Source organism: Strix uralensis, chromosome 10 (genome assembly GCF_047716275.1).
Source record: "Strix uralensis isolate ZFMK-TIS-50842 chromosome 10, bStrUra1, whole genome shotgun sequence".
Classification (NCBI taxonomy): Eukaryota; Metazoa; Chordata; class Aves; order Strigiformes; family Strigidae; genus Strix; species Strix uralensis.
Window position 1 is genome coordinate 5538107 of NC_133981.1, and position 16502 is coordinate 5554608.

The 16502-nt window shown below is 41.9% G+C and overlaps 1 protein-coding gene across 1 annotated transcript in view; it reads left to right on the plus strand.

Annotated features, from left to right (window-relative positions):
• The window catches only part of PTPRG (protein tyrosine phosphatase receptor type G), a 408233-nt gene that overhangs the window by 380567 nt on the left and 11164 nt on the right, over positions 1-16502 (plus strand). Inside the window, exons 15-22 of the mRNA XM_074879020.1 lie at positions 390-481; positions 10519-10615; positions 12309-12391; positions 12619-12753; positions 12987-13121; positions 13525-13697; positions 14720-14855; positions 15198-15344. Coding sequence (XP_074735121.1) covers positions 390-481; positions 10519-10615; positions 12309-12391; positions 12619-12753; positions 12987-13121; positions 13525-13697; positions 14720-14855; positions 15198-15344 — 998 coding nt within the window. The remainder of the gene's footprint in view (positions 1-389; positions 482-10518; positions 10616-12308; positions 12392-12618; positions 12754-12986; positions 13122-13524; positions 13698-14719; positions 14856-15197; positions 15345-16502) is intronic.

Sequence of the window (16502 nt, forward strand, 5' to 3'; positions counted from 1 at the left end):
GGTAATTGTCAAAAGTAGTTCCATATTTTGGGTCTTTTCTGTCCTTTTTATACAGTGTGGAAGGAGAGGAGGCCTCTTCATACCATCCACAACCATCTTCAAACTGTGAACAAGAACCAAACGATCCTTGAACTTCAATTGGACTTTGTAAATTAGCATCCCAGAGGATAGACTCTCAGTATTCGTAATTGTAGTGCTTAGAATTAGAAATAGAATATGAAGAGTTTACCTCAAAATTGGTCAGATTCATCACGATTTCTTATTACTACATATTGAACTGGCCCTGCCCCTGAGAACTCAGATCTAAGCGATATTGAGTGAAAACTTTCTCTCCTGAAGTTTTATGTGTGAGACAAATAGCAACTCTGAATATCTCTTTCTTTCTACAGATGATATGGAAGCCATTCCAGTCAAGCAGTTCATTAAACACATCGGTGAGCTGTATTCTAATAACCAGCATGGGTTCTCAGAAGACTTTGAGGTACGATTTAATGATCCACCACGAAAATGTTGTTTTCCTAAAGTTAATTGTGTATTAATAGTTAGGGACCATGTGACATCTGTGTGATGCTGTCATGTCAGGTAAATGCAGTGCTCAAATGTATTGGAAGAAATACGGAAATACCAGTTTGCCACCAGGTATGAGCAGTGTGGAACTGGACATCTACAGATGCTTTCTAACCACCAGATTTGGTGCCTTTAAGGGGGGATCGTCTTAGATTTTTATTAAATAGGAAAAGCTGCCTGCAATCCCCCAGGAACAACGTGAAGATGCAAGCAGTTGTTTTTAACTCCAGGCTTTTCTTGTAATCTGCAGCTTATTTTACTCTTGTTGGCCCAGAATTTGCTCCTCTTAGTCACACTGAGAAGTCACATACCCCCTGAGTAGCCCAAAAGGAGTAAAATAGTGCTCACTATGAGTAAGAATAGTAGAATTTTGTCTTCTATGAAAACCCAAACTGTGGGTCAGTTCCTGGAGTCCTTGTTCATGCTCTGTTCGGCCAGGAAAGATTGCTGTTGAAGTCGTTGCTTATTTTGTTACAGTAAAACCAAGGAGAAAGAATTCAGGATTTAGTTGGTGGTATTGATCTAATGTGATTATTTGAAAGTTTGCATCTTGTTACCTGTTATCTGCTATAAACTGGAGGTAATTCCAATGAAGTGAGAATAGTTTTCCACCTCTGAGTTACCAAACCCATGTTGTGCAAACGTGATAAACATCACACAGTATGAGGACGGGCTGCAGAGTCAGGCCTTAATAAATCAGTATTCTGTGGCCGGGTTATAGGCATTTCTTTCATTCAGTCTAATCACAGTCACTGCTGAACTTCAGCAAGTATTGAGAAGCAGGAGGAGCCCCAGGAAATTGCATGGAGCTGTGCTACTGGCTTCCCCACCAGCAGAAGGAGGTGTGTGTGTGTGCTGCGTGTGAGAGGCAGCTCTGCTTACAAACAAGGCAATGAACCAAAATAGGTGGCCTTATATCTACAGCTTCTTTGCTTAGTGCAGTAAAGACAGGACTGTATGCAGGAATTGTTTTTAATGGGATCATTTAAAACATTTATTGTTGCTGTTTGGTTACTGTCTATAAAGAGTGGCTGCTTTGTCTCATGCCCAAAACCAGTTGTGTAAGTTAGAAACATTTTGTATTCATGAGGAAGGCAAATGTGTAAGGTGTTAAAGTGATTTAGTTCAATTGACTGCTGGCTGGATGGCTGAGCAGGAATATTGAGGCATTTAACAATGTTGATGGTATTCAGGACAAACATTTATTCTCCAGAGAGTAGAATTTGATCAGGATGATCAAATGCGACTCACTCTTCTCAATTATTTATGAATTGTGACCCCAGCGCTATTCATCACAGCTGGGTTTTACACCATTTAATTATTCAAAATAATCAGCAACACATCTGTAAACTTGGTCTGGCTTTAAGCAGGCTTTGCTTCAGCTGTTGCAAAATCACTGCTATTAACAAATGTTGGACACCTTCTGCCCATGTTTTAGCAAAGAAAAACACTGCTCTAATAGCCTTATTTTCCCCTTCCTCCTGGAGCTCCCTGCTGTGAGTGCCATGCTGTGGCAGGCAGTCGGAGAGATAGCTTTGGCCAATTAGTCCTGTTCTAGGGAGCCCAGGGTCCCCTCTGAAGGGAAGTTAAACTCCTCCGACTGCACTGCACGCGCCAAATTCTATTCTCCGTGCTGACTTAAAATTTGGAGCGTCTGCTTTGAAGTCAGTATAGCTACTCCAGATGTATTTCTTCATAGCTGAGGTCTCAGCTTCCTAAAGAGTAAATGAAATCTCCTAGAGCAGGGAGAAGAAATAGGAACAAGACGATCACTGTCTGAGATAAACCATCCAGCTGCCTTTCATTGCTTATGTTCTGCCCTGCTGACGCCTCGTGGGCCTGACTTTCTTCCTTATGGTTCACAGTGATGGGACAGAAGAGTGAAACCTGGGATTTTTCACAGAGCCTATAGGTAGAACGTTTCTCAAGTGCCTAAACTGACTCAGAGATCCAATTCCCAGTTTTGAAAGTGGCTGAGGGATAGAGGAGCCTGAGGTTACATTTATACAGTGGCTATTGGAAGTGGCTAGTGGTCTAACTGCTCACATCCAGTCAGATCCAGCCAGGGTGTATGTGCTGGAATTGCATCTACCAGCTACAGTGAAGACTTAGCTAATGTTTTAGGGAGAAACAGTAGGATTCCAGCTGAAACAGAAAATCCAGTGCTACAGGGCTGCTAACCTTGGGTGGAAAGTACCACAGCCGTATCATGCCTTCAGCCCTGGGGCACTTCTGAAAAGAGGTGTTAGGTTCTGCAGTCATACAGGCTTTTTACCAAAAAAATCTGCTTTTTACATCTAAAAGGCAGAGAAAAGAGGATGGGAAGGAGATGCTGAAAAAATGTGATCAATACTACAGAATAAATAAGTCTTCCCGAAGATAGCCAGCACAAGAGATTTTTTTAAAGGGAAAAAGGATCAAAAATTTCTTCAGAAATTTCTGGGGCAGGAGGTTTATGGTAGAACCTGTGAAAAGAAGGACTAAGCTAGGCACAGACATACCCTGCCTGATGTAGAAGGTAAACATTCTCCATTTGTTTGTTGGTAGTTTTTGGTGTAGGTCTCTTCCTGTGTTTTTGGCAGCGTGTTGTGGGTTGTATTGACTTGGTTTTTACATGAAGAAGATCCCTTTGAAAGTAAACTCTGTGAATACTCCCTCCTCCTCTTAAAATGAGCTGTAATTACAGCTAAATATTTTGTGAATGTGCTTAGGAAGCATTTTATGTGCAAAGGAAAAAAGAACTTAGAACTCACAAATCTTTCCTTGGAAAGCACATCCAAAATGAATCCTTATTCCCTTTGGATAATCATCGTGCAAGTAGCCAGCTTTATTGTCTGGTGATAGCTGGGCTTTCTTGTATATACAGAATTGTTAAGATTTCCTTTGAGTCCCATGAATTTTCAATTCTTGATATAAACTAGAAATATAGGGTTCAATTTAATACTGAACAACAAAGAGCTTTTTAAAATAAAGCCCACAATCTTGCATCACCAGTGCTGGTCTCTGATAGAAGCCTTTGTATTCTACCTTGGAATTTGTTCGACCTAATACTGAAAGAAGTTCAAGAAGGTTTTTTGGCTTGCTTTCAGGCAGCTCCAGCACCCTCTTGCTATGGCATACAGGGTGAGGTACCACATTTTTACAGGGCAGCACTGGGGCAGGGTTTGGTGGCAAGACTGAACAGAGATTGAGAGGCTTCCCGAGCCAGAGATGATATCTACTCCTTGTCTAGCCAGAGATTTTCTTGGCATCATTATATTTAATAGTCTTTGATAGACCTTTCTGCCATAAATTTCTGTTTGCCTCTTGAACCCTTTTAGACTTCTGGTGTCCAAAGCATTCCATGGCAATGAATTCTGCAATTTGTTCCACAATAATGGACTACTTCTTGCTTTTAACTCATACCTAATAACTTCTCTTGGTGCCTTCTAGTTTTTACATTACAAAGTACATCCCTGTTCACTTAAATGCCTCACATGATTGTCTGCCTCCCTCATATTCCCACTTCATCAACTGTTTTCAAAACTGTTCGTTTGTTTGAGGAAGCCATTCTAGACTTACGATGACTTGTTCCCTCTGTACCTTTTATTCTTCCTTTACAATATCCTTTTCAAAATGGGAAGGCCAAAACTGTGCACAGTATTTAATGAGTGGGTTTACTGCAGAGTTCTGAGGGAGCACAATGATGTTTTCTGTTTGGCTTTCTATTACTTTCCTTCTTCCTAACATCCTATTTGTTTTTTAACAACTACTGAGCACTCAGCTGACACCTCCAGAAAACTATCAGCTATGACCCCAAGGTCTCATCACTGAATGGCAATAGCAAATTGGGAACCTGTCAGTATGTATGTATAGTTAGGGTTGTTTTTCTCGAGTACATCACTTTGCATTTATCAACATTGAATTTCATTTGCCATTTTATCACTCAGCCACTCAGTATTGCAAGATTGTTCTGCTTCCCTTCACAAACAGCTTTTGTTCTAATTATCCTGAATAATTTTGTATCATAAACACACTTTGTCTCCTCTGCAGTCCATTTCTGAGTAGATTAGGTCCCTGTAAGGTCCCACTGGTGAAATCTGAACACTGACAATTCCTGGGCAGGTGAGTCCCACCTCTAACCTGTTAGTATACAAGGCGAGTTTTCCTTTTGCTCCAAGACAGATCAGATTTTTACTGAGAGGGCTTTTCACAAACATTTTGGAAATCCAAATATGCTGTCTCTTCCTGACTGTTCTTACCTATAGACTTCTTCAGGGACCTGTCCACAGTGTGTTAGAGGCGTTCACTAGCTCTGCTATTTATTACAGCGTCTAGCAGTTTGCCCCACAGAGAAGTCAGATTTAGTGGGCTGTAGTGCCTGAAATCCCTTCTGGATCTCCTTTTAAAAACTGATGTCACATTTGTCATCTTCTATTCCCCTGATAGCCTGACTATATAGGGCATGTGCCCTCCAAATTCTTGTATCAAAAAGAGTGTGAAGTGCCACCTCCCACGGTAAAGCTTTTCACTCCCTCCCCCTGGCCCATTACTGGAATAACACAGTAAGTTTTTGAGTAGTCGTGTCCTTTTGCTCTAAGAAAGGAACACAAAGCCAAGAAATCACCCTCCATCCCCAAAGCTAACTGTGACTTTTTATAGTATAATGCAGTATTTGGATTTTTGAGATCAGACAATTTTATTTCCCTCCTCCCTAATTCTGGAGTGGGTTGGTCAGTGCTGCTGCAGTAGTGATTAGAGTGGGTGAATGCAATCTCCGCAGACCTTTCCAGCCCGTGGCCGTGTGAGTGTAATGATTCATTGCCAATTTGGAGTCTGAACAGGCTCACTGAACTTGGAGGCAGGCTGTCTAGCTCCCTCATCACATAAATTGAAAATATCTTTATACTCCAGTGGCACCTTCTTCTAAATGTCCTGAAATGTAAGAAAATAACATAAATCTATATCTTCAGTGATGTGGCAGGGATTTGCTAACGTTATTCTCTTGGTTGCTGCTGCTCAGGGCAGGGGTCAGTAGCTCTTTTTAACCAGTGACCTCAGAATGTTATTCTCTAGCGAAGGGCTGCATTGAAGACAGATAACACTGCACTTTGCACATTTCTTGAGACACTAAAACCGCTGTGTAGTTATACCGGCATCCCTTACAGATTAGACACAGCTTACACCAGACACATGCTTATAACTGCATCTACACCAAGGAATTTGGCAGTAGAAAGATGCCATTTCAAAAGCATGCTGCTAGCAGACATTACTGCACTGGGAAATGTTTTATAGCCCTGGCCCAAAATTGCCATAATTAGAGGTATTCTCACCCTTGCATTGCTGTACTGAAACCAAAGGGAAGCAGCACTGTGAAGCTGGAGGAGGCAGGATTGCTGCAGGAGAGGGTCTTCCTGGAGTTCTTGATTCTTATCTCACTGCTTGACCTACCCTAAGAAACTGGCATTGTGAATTAAGAGATACAGTTGAGGAGAAGCAATAAAAGAAGTTCAGATATCTGGGCTTTCTGTAACTAACCATAGTACCACAGCCATACCCAAAGTTTCTGCCTGAAAGCCCAGCTTGGAGGAGCCGTAGCCCCACGCGAGCAATGCAGCATTTCAGTCAGACTCTGACACCTCCCTCCCTAACGAAGGGCAAGATACCACAAGCAAACAGTCCTCCACCATCCTCCCCTCTCTCATTCATTTACATGAATTTTTAGTTATCTATTCATGATTCCTCCACTGTTATTCCTCTGTTGAGTCCTTCCAGTTTGTTTATTTTCCCCTTCTTTCTAGGCTGTCCCCAGCTCACCTCTCTCTTGAGTGCCGTCGGAGAGTTTATGCTAGTGCTAAATTATCACAAAAATCTACACTATTCCTGTGGGATATCTTCAAATACTATCTGCTGTCTCTGTTGGTATGCCATCTTCATGTTTCCTGTGATAAAATAAACAGCAAGAGCGCTACCACAGAATTCTCTAATTTGGGATTAAAATAATAGATCAAAAATGATTTTAGGGGTGGATGAACTAGCTGCTTTCATGCTGAAAAAATATCACAATAATATCAAAACATAGTTATGGCTCTTCTCTGATTTAGTCCTTCAGATTAGGATCCTTTCTTTGCTCATGATTCCTCCTCATTGCTATTCATAGGCTTTCACAGTTCAGCCCCTGCTAGGACATCAGACTACAAGTAATGGGAAACAACAGCAGCACTGCATAAGGCCAAATCAAGAGACCGAGTTTCTGCTCAGTCACTGTAGCAAAAATTCTTGCTCAGAACCTTATATTGCCAGCAAGACGCTGGAGCAGTTTGATTTTACACTTAAATGGAAATTCTTTGAAGTTTAGAAGAAACTAATCTGTAACTTGTTTCAGAAAGGCAATGAAAATGGGTCGTTAAACCTGGGTGTATCAAATTCCAATTAGCATTAGCATGGACAATATAATTAAAAGGTAAATTAGCCATAATAGCATAGACTAGAACACTTTTTACAGTAACTAACGGTCAATTGAAACCGTGTACTTTGGTTTCTTGGGTTGTCAATGATAAGTTGAAAGGACAGAATAAGAGCCTGTATCCATTCATCTTTGGACAGTAATGTGTTCTGCAAAGTTAAACGCGAAGAACAGCAGTGTTCTAGCCAGCTGCCATTAAAATCAGTGGAAGAGGCTAAGTGGGATTAAGGAAAGCCAAAGAAAAGACTCTAGAGCTGAAAAGTTTGTGGATGAATTATGGGTGTGGGGATATGGACACTATCTGTCCTACTCGATGGTGCCATAGCAGTTTTGTGCTAATTAGAGAGGAGTTTGTTTAGGCTGTAATGAGCAGCCTGGGATCAGACCTGACCTGGTGGCCTGCCTGCAAACTTAACTTATAATAATAATAATATAATCATGGTGATGTTTTAAATGCAAATGAAAGACTTGGTAGCCAGTAAGATTTAGAAATCCCAAGGTGTTCACTGCGTAAGCAATAGAAAATGCTGGGAAAGTCAATATGTAATATACATAAATGTGGTAAAATGACATAATTAGGATGGTGACTTTTTGGAACTTTCTCCAGGGTGATATTTATTAACACCAGGCTGTCCTCTTCTGCCAAAGGGTAAATAATACTCTGAACAGAGGCATAGATAACAGGCTGCAACTAGTCTTGTCTTCTTGCAGCATTTTCTGCATTGATGAAAGACAACCGCTTTGACTTTAATAACAGAGGAATGTTAACTTATGCCTTACTGTCTGGTGGGGTGAGCCTGTGGTTTAGTAATTTGCTTTTAGAATTTAGAAAGATGAACCTAGGAGGGTAAGAGAGCATGGATAACCCCCCTCTGCTCTCAGCCTGATCTGTCCGTGCAGCACAGCCAAACATTGTCAGTGGCCAACATGGAGCTGGAGGATGTCCTCAGTCCCCTTCTCGTCGAATAACCTCAGCATCCGAAAGCATTGGTTGTGTCCTGGGCTGGGGAGGGGCTGAAGTCAAAATGGCTTTCTATTGTTCTATGTTGATTTTTAAAAAGACAAAAAGAGTTGAGGTGCATTGGCAACAGGGAGCTTTTCTTGAACAGTCTCCTTTTGCTATGCTTTGCAGTGTGCAGACATAGGAATCCACCATTATAGCAGCTTTCCAGAGTATTAAAAATCATTTAGAATGTTATGTGTTAAGAAAAGCCATTTTCAGATGATCAGCTCTCACAGTCAGACCTTCTTTTCCATTGATGTGTTTTTCACAATCTTAGCTTAATCTTCCTCTTCTATTAACTTTATATTGGCCAGCTGGGAACATGTACAGTTGAGAAAACACTCAGCATCAACATAAAAAGGTTAATTAAAATGATTAACCTCACCAACAATTCCCTTATGGAAAAATCCTATAGAATGTAATAGAAAATGATACATTTACTATGTAGTATTTAAACTGTCAGAGAAAATTCCTTAGTAGGGAGGTAATTCCCTATTAAATTCTATAACTTTTTCGAGTATTCTCCACAGAACCTTATTGGATTCATCTGTATTAAATTCTACAGCATTTGGCATAAATGTTTCAATGCTAATAACTTCTAAAAATAATTTTGTAGTGATGCAGTGATGTAGAGTTTGATGTGAGGCTTTTCAAAAGCGGGGGGGTTATTTTTTAGGATTGACCTACAATGGTACAGCAGTAATGTTACATGATTTCTAAATGCAAAAAAAGGTAAAATGCAATTACATTAAATCAACCTAACGTGTAAGTAATGCTGCTTTTCCAGTTATGACTTAGGCTGAACTGATCCTACCCATTGTGTAATCAGAAGTCCCTTGCTTACTGGAGCTGACAGGCAGAATTAGGGGAAGCGCACACTTTAATGTGTTTTTTTATTTCTGTGATAGAAATAGAACTATGAAAATTCTATTAGGGCCAGCAGAGAGTTTTGCTTGATTCCTTTTTGTCTTTGCTCAGCTCATCTTCTTGAATGTAGTATGTTTCTCCCTATGGAGGTGGCGGGAGAGAGACAGAGAAGCAATTGTTATTTGGAAGTGTCATGTGGATATAAAAGCTATAAAATGTTCAAGGTTTTAGTATACTTTGCACTTTTAAAATGTAAATGCTGGGGAAGATATCAAAATTGCTATGCAAGTCCTTTGTGAAATGTCTGCATAATGCTGAACTCTGTTACATCTGCTGTTTGTATAGCATTTCTCTTGATAATTTTTCTCTGTCACTTAGCTTGTGATCTTTGTAGCAGCTGTGAGCTCCTAATGACTTTCCCTCTCAGGCAGGTTCTGTACTGTTATTTTTAAAGCCTGAAGTACAAAGTAATTTGGCACTTCTCCATATATCCTTGGGGGAAATTGGTTCAGTTTGGTGCGATTTCTGGGACTTGCAAAAGATTTGAATAAATATAGCTTCTTCCACAACTTTGTAAACTCCAAACATTGATATATTTTTCAAAAATGTGTTTTTAAACTAAGAATATTTACGCTAGTGATAAAAAGGGGTTTAGCTTTTTCTGGAAGGTTGTGGTTAAATAGATACCAAAAAAATATGTATCTTAGAGGTGGTCTTGCACATGAGTTTTAGTGATTCAGTTTGCAAGACAGTCTCTGAGTTGTGTAACCCTCTAGGACAGTCTGGCCAAGGGGAATAGAGAAAAGACTCTCCATTGCACCATTTCAATAGCTCTGTATTCTGTTGTTGGACAGTGTAAGTAAGAGGTAAATTAAGACCTAAAAAAATCAATGGGAGTTAGGTATCTAACCTACAGCCTCAACTAGACAAAAATCTGCATCTCTAGCTTCATTAACACCTTGGCAAACCTGGCCTCTTTCTGCTTTGTAAATGTATATATACGTGGAAACAACCTTTTATCTTTTTCACTATATCGTGGGCTGTTAACCTGTGTCCAAGCAGTGGTATTTAAAGCACTCGCTGTTATCTTCAGAGATCTATTTTATTTATATTTTATAAAAGGCATCTCTCTGCAGAGAACTAACAAAAGGTCAGTGCCAAAGTTAAATGTCAGAAACCCTGTTTTGAGAGGTTATAAGCAGATAAATTGTCCAGCGGTCAAAGGCTTCTGTTGAAGTGGGTTTTGTGCTTAGTTTCTAACACTGCACTGGCCGCTCTTGCCTTTGAGGGACTCTGTCTTCCCTTCCCAAGAGGGAACAGAGCGGAGCATCACAGGAGATGCAGTCCAGAAGACGGATGGACTGCTGGTCAGAGGGGACAGTTGGCCCTCAGGGTGCCCAAAGTGCATCTGTCACCAAGTCTGTGGAGAGGAGCGTAACCACAACCAGGGAGCAGCTAACACGGCTCGGCTTAATCAGACCATGTCATACAGGACAATACTGGAGGGCTTTGTGTTCAATCCAGCAATTAAGATATCAGTATTTTAAACATGGTTTCTGTAAGCCATTGCAAAAGAAGATAAAGTTCAAATTTTTTGGACTGGCACATTTTCCATTTGAATAATTTTTATGCCTAGGAAGTGCAGCGCTGTACGGCTGACATGAACATCACTGCAGAGCATTCCAACCACCCCGACAACAAGCACAAGAACAGATACATCAACATCCTAGCCTGTAAGTAAGCACAATGAATCAACCCGAAAAGGCACTCTCCTCTCACAGTGTGTCTGTGTGTGACTGGAAAAGGCAAGTGGCTTCAAGTTACATCATTGCACAGTAATTAATAAACATGTGAAAGTGTGGCTGGGAGACCATTTCCCTACTAAAGGCAGTGGACGTTTTGAGTTCTCTAGGACCAGGATTTCACTCCAGCTTTTGTTTTAAAACATTTTGCAGTTTGATGGTCCGAGTGTAGTTTTAGAAGGATCAGTTTGGTATGAAATTTTGTGGAGGAATAACTGGGATAAATCGATGATCAGAGCTCTTCTGCCCACTAATGTCTCAAAACTGGCCTAAGGGAAGTGCATGGTGGAGCAAAGAGTTTTATTGATGATCCCTGCGATTCTGTTATAATCCCAAAGGTGCTAAATCTTACAGAGTGTACCTGCTGGATTTCAAACTGCTTCAGCTGTGTGTACGACTTGGACAAACAGTGATCTTTGTAGCACAGTGCAGGCTTTGCCTGTATTCCTCTGAGAACTGCAAATCTGGACTCTGCTCTAGAATGCAGATTATTGCAGGTCTGGGATGGAAATGCAGTAACTTCTTCCATATCGTTCTCTGATGTGGAACAAATGGCAGATGCAGCAGTCACTGTGGTTTAGGAACAAAGATGGAGAGCTTCTGATAGAAAGTTCACAATGTTCATAAGTGTTGCAATAAATCTTGAATGTTTTTGATGGTATAGGAAGGAAAGGCATGTCTCTAACAGATTCTCAGAAGTAATCAAGGTGCCGACTGCAGACCAATTCCCAGACCTGTAAAAGACTTGCTGTGTGGCCCTGGGCAAGGGGATTCATTGCAGTTGTCCCAACTCTGATTTTAGACATAGATGTCTGGCCCCTCTAGGCACAGACAGAGAAGTACCATTGGAGGAGAATTGGAGCAGGCACTCCAGTCCTCTTTTTGCCCCTGGAGGAACGACTCTCTCTGCACTGATGCTCAAGGAAGGCAACTAAAACCTAATTCTTCATGCTTAAAGTTAGCCCACGTGTCTCATCGCTGCATGTGTTGGAAGCACCACCCAGCCCGATGCTGCTGCCCAGGAGCAGGAGAAGGACTGCAATTTTTTTCTGATTTAAGCCAAAGTCAAGCATTTGCGTGGAACAGAAAGAGGAGCTAGAGAGCGTGACCTAAAGTCTGTCCTCTTGATATGATGAGGGTGGTGAAGGAGTGAGGACATTCGCTCAGCTCCCAGAGCCAGTAGAGCTGTCTGAGCCCAGCACCGGGTGGATGATAATGAGCTCAGACACTGAGCCAAGCGAAGGCGGCTCTACTGCCTGCGAGAGCTGAGCTGGTGTCCCCACACGGTGCTGCACAGCCTGTGGGGAGCCCCGGCTCTCTGAATCACACTACACTGTGTGATGTGGATGATCCTAGAGATCGTGCTCCAGAGGCTCCAGTGTCCTTTAAAGAGAAGCTGTCCGAGCACAAGCCATGTACTTTAAGGGATGTGAAGCCTGAGGACCTGCTACCATGAGCAGGTGACCAAGAACAGGTAGTCCCACCTCCCCCTAGACTCCAATCCAAGGCCATTTACTTCCACGTATTAATAAGTGCTACTCCGAAGCCTAGGAAATGGGATGTTTACCTGCAGTTCTGCACCATGTTTCCTTAATGCTTCTCTGCTCTGTTTCTTATCCTGCAGATGATCACAGCAGGGTGAAGCTAAGGCCTTTACCAGGAAAAGATTCTAAGCACAGTGACTACATTAATGCTAATTATGTCGATGTAAGTTGTTTGAATTGTTTTTTCTTCTCTAACTCTGAATCCTTCCACAAGGAGGAAGTATTGCCATCTGTGAAGTGGTTGTGTTTTCCAACTTCACCTGATAATTTTGCTACAAATTCCTCACTATTCTGAATGAGAAAGGCACCTTTCTTTGTTATCTTTAAAATATTAATATGTCTGCCATGATATTGCTTTCATCTCACTTGGCATTATGGTTTTCTTTGAAGGGTTACAACAAAGCAAAAGCCTACATTGCTACCCAGGGACCTTTAAAGTCTACCTTTGAAGATTTCTGGAGGATGATTTGGGAACAAAATACTGGAATCATTGTCATGATCACAAACCTTGTTGAAAAAGGAAGAGTAAGAGATTTTCTAGTTTCTTAGCAGTTGCTCCTCACCACCTCCCCAAATCACGTGGGCAGAATTTGGTTTTAAATGGTTTGGGATGATATATATTGATGTATAATACATAACTAACATAAGGGAGGGATACACAGCTAGCCATGATTTTATTTTTTTAAAAAGCTCTAAATATACGTATAAAGAAGCAGCTCAAACCCTTAGCCAACCCACCCACCCATGTCTTTGTTCAGAGAAAATGTGATCAGTACTGGCCGTCGGAGAACAGCGAGGAGTATGGCAACATAATCGTGACGCTGAAGAGCACAAACATTCATGCCTGCTACACTGTGCGCCGCTTCACAGTCAGGAACACAAAGATGAAAAAGGTGAGTAAAGCTTTCACTGTTCTCATCCAGATGCCTTCTGGCTCGTGTAGGATGCAAGGCGCGCACAAGCAAAACTCAGTGTTTGCATAGGCAATGTGAAGTAGCGGGTGGATGGGAAATAAGTAAGCAAAGCCAGGATTACAAGGAACCTGGTGAAAGGTTTAGCCCGTATTTCTTTTTCTCAAGTTCACTGCTGCTTTGGTGTCACAGTTATTGCTGTTATTACCTGTTCCCACATGTATTTTTCCTTGAACTCTGTCTCCACCTAGCAGGAGGCAGAGCTGCGGATTTCTGTTGTTAGAGTCCAGCACTTTTTCAGCTGAGCAAGCCAGTAGGATTGAGTACCTTCCTACGCTTCTCTTCGCTAATCTTTCTCTTCTTTCTGGGCACACTTTGCCCGCAGGGTCAGAAAGGAAACCCCAAAGGGCGGCAGAACGAGAGAACGGTTATTCAGTATCACTACACGCAGTGGCCTGACATGGGTGTGCCGGAGTACGCTCTGCCCGTGCTAACCTTCGTTAGGAGATCCTCCGCAGCCAGAACGCCGGACATGGGACCAGTGGTGGTGCACTGCAGGTACGACGGGCGTGATTAACTACCACACGGCAAGCACACCTAGTGCACAGCCTGCGCTCTTACAAGGCAGCGAAGACAAACACCTTAAATTACTAACACAGGAGTGTGCCAGCCCCGTGGAGCGCTTGCTTTGCCTACATCTTAAGACAAGGTCCAACGCAAAACCTTCCCGGCTGCGCTAGCAAAACCCTGTGTTGTGATACCGAGCTGCTGAGCATTGCACTGATGTGGTTGTGCAGTTCCTTGCTTGAAGCTTGTTTGTAGCCTGCTCATTCCGTGCATGGGCAGGGCAGGATCACCTCTGCTGGCAACCAACCGTGTGAATACATGGACACCTGGGCATGCGATTGCCACTGAACCACACTGACATTCATCAGCACTTGCAGTCAACAGAGGATTTCCCTTAAATGAGTTGAGGGATGTGGTCTTCATCACTGTGTGGAGGGGGCTGTACAGCACCACAGTGAAGAGAGGAGGATGATGGGGATTATTGCTCCTTCCTGAGCAGAAACTGAGAAGCTCTGAAGAGTTCCCCTCTCTGCCCTCTCTGTTGGGCCCAGGACTGCCCTCCTCCCCTCAAGGAGTCCTGCCTCCACAGGATTACCCCCTTATGCCTTTCCGTACTGCTGGTACCACTTGCATTTCTAGAGCAGGATTACAGCTCCACTGTGAAGCTTAAGCCTTACCTCAAGACTGAAGGTGACCAGGGCAGCCCCACAGCCTTGGAGCAACCTTGATTGTGCAGGATAGCAGCAGTTTGGCATAGAGTTGATCTCTATATGGCTTCTTCTAGCCAACACCAGTAACAACAGCAGTGGAGACAGGACAGCCAAGTGTCAGATCATGAAATATGTGCCTGGTAAAATTCCCAGAAAACCAAAATATTTTGTTTAGAAACTTTCATGGTTGGAGCTAGCCGGGAAATGCAAGCCTGTGAAAAGGAATATTTGCTTAGTTCTGTTCTGTGGTTGTGAACATTTACTTTGGTTGTATTACATAGGTTTCTTTTCTATCTCCTATAGTGCTGGTGTTGGCAGAACTGGTACCTACATTGTGATAGACAGTATGCTGCAACAGATAAAAGACAAAAGCACAGTTAATGTCCTGGGTTTCCTGAAACATATCAGGACACAGCGCAACTACCTCGTCCAGACAGAGGTAAAGATTGCGGTGGGGTTGAATTTAAAGCCATTTTTATTTTTATGTTGTAATCAAAAGGAAAATGGATTTTTCAGTTACATCCCTGTAAAAATTGAATATATCACAGGCATGTTTTGCACTGGAATGTCTCTCTTTTTCTAGACCAGAAACTTCAGATTTTGTTTTTGACTTACTCAGAGTTGTACATGCTACACTTGTAAATGTTTATTCTGGATTTGGCAGTATTTGCATGGGTGGCTTGTTTTGCACACCCTTTCCTTCAGTGTGCTCTACCCCTCTGTTAAAGCCAGCTGTTTAGTTTATTCCAAGTGCCTACGTGACACGCCGTTGTTTTTCTAGGAGCAGTACATTTTTATTCATGATGCCTTGTTGGAAGCCATCCTAGGGAAGGAGACTGAAGTATCTGCAAACCAGCTGCATAGTTATGTTAACAGCATCCTCATACCTGGCATAGGAGGGAAGACACGACTAGAAAAACAGTTCAAGGTAAGGCTTATCGCTGCCATCCAGAGGGACTTCATTTCCCTACTCTTTTTTTGTATGGCCTGTCTTCACTGTCAGTTGTCACAGATAAGGAACCAAACCACAACACTTGATGAGGACAGCACAGCATCTTGAAAAGTTCGGTCCTCAACAGTCTTAGCTGCACTGCTGGGAATCAGCAGTAATGCTCTTGAAGTCAGAGGTGAGGCAAGGGACGTGGACACTGGTTTGGAGTGTGCTGCTGGTCTCCCTGTTCCCAAGGGGGATTGGATGTTCCTGAGTCTGTGGTTAGCTTGGCTGGAAGTCTTCCTCCAAACTGTGGCACTCATGCATATATATGGAGAAAGACATAAAATGAGGTTCTTAGCACCACCTAGTCTTTCAGCACTGTCAATACAAAATTAAAAATGTTGTAAGACCAGGAAACAACAGCATGCCTTTCTCATTGCTAATAACTATGCTTGCTGCTTTTCCCTGCTATGTCACACCTGATTTCATCCTGGCCAAAGTAAATTTTTTTGCCCAGATCTCCTATTAGACACCTAAGATTTTTTGATTGCATTTTATTTGAACGTATTTTAAAATACTTTGTGAGACTATGTATCATAAAAGATTATATGCGACATCTGTTTTCACAGCTATACTCACTCAGTTAAAAACTACCTAAGGAACTGAAACTGTTAAATTATACCAGGTGTGAAGCTACGCAAAACATGAACAGGCTCTTCTCTGAATTCAGTTGTAGATTTCTCAGTATTTCTCCATCATTCAAGACATTCCAGATGCTTAATTACAAATTAAAGAAACAAGCACAGGCGTGCACATACGCACACAAAATGCATCAGGAGAAAAAGATTTCTTATTAAAAAAAACTGTTGCACTTTTAAAAACAATACTAAATTATATGTATAAAGATGTTTTCTGATGACTTGTGGCAAAATTTCAAAAAACTTAAGTGCCATTTTCAGAAATTACTTTCTCTGCCAACATTGCACAGGTATTTAGAAACCCCATAACTTCTAATGGGGCTTATGCCAGTACATAGATGAGTTGAGTGCTATCTTGTTTAGAATGCATTTGAAACTGGGACGTGACCAGCAGCAATTATTAAATCTTTCTCTTGTTTCTGCTACTACAGAGCTGGCAGAAAATAACTTGTGC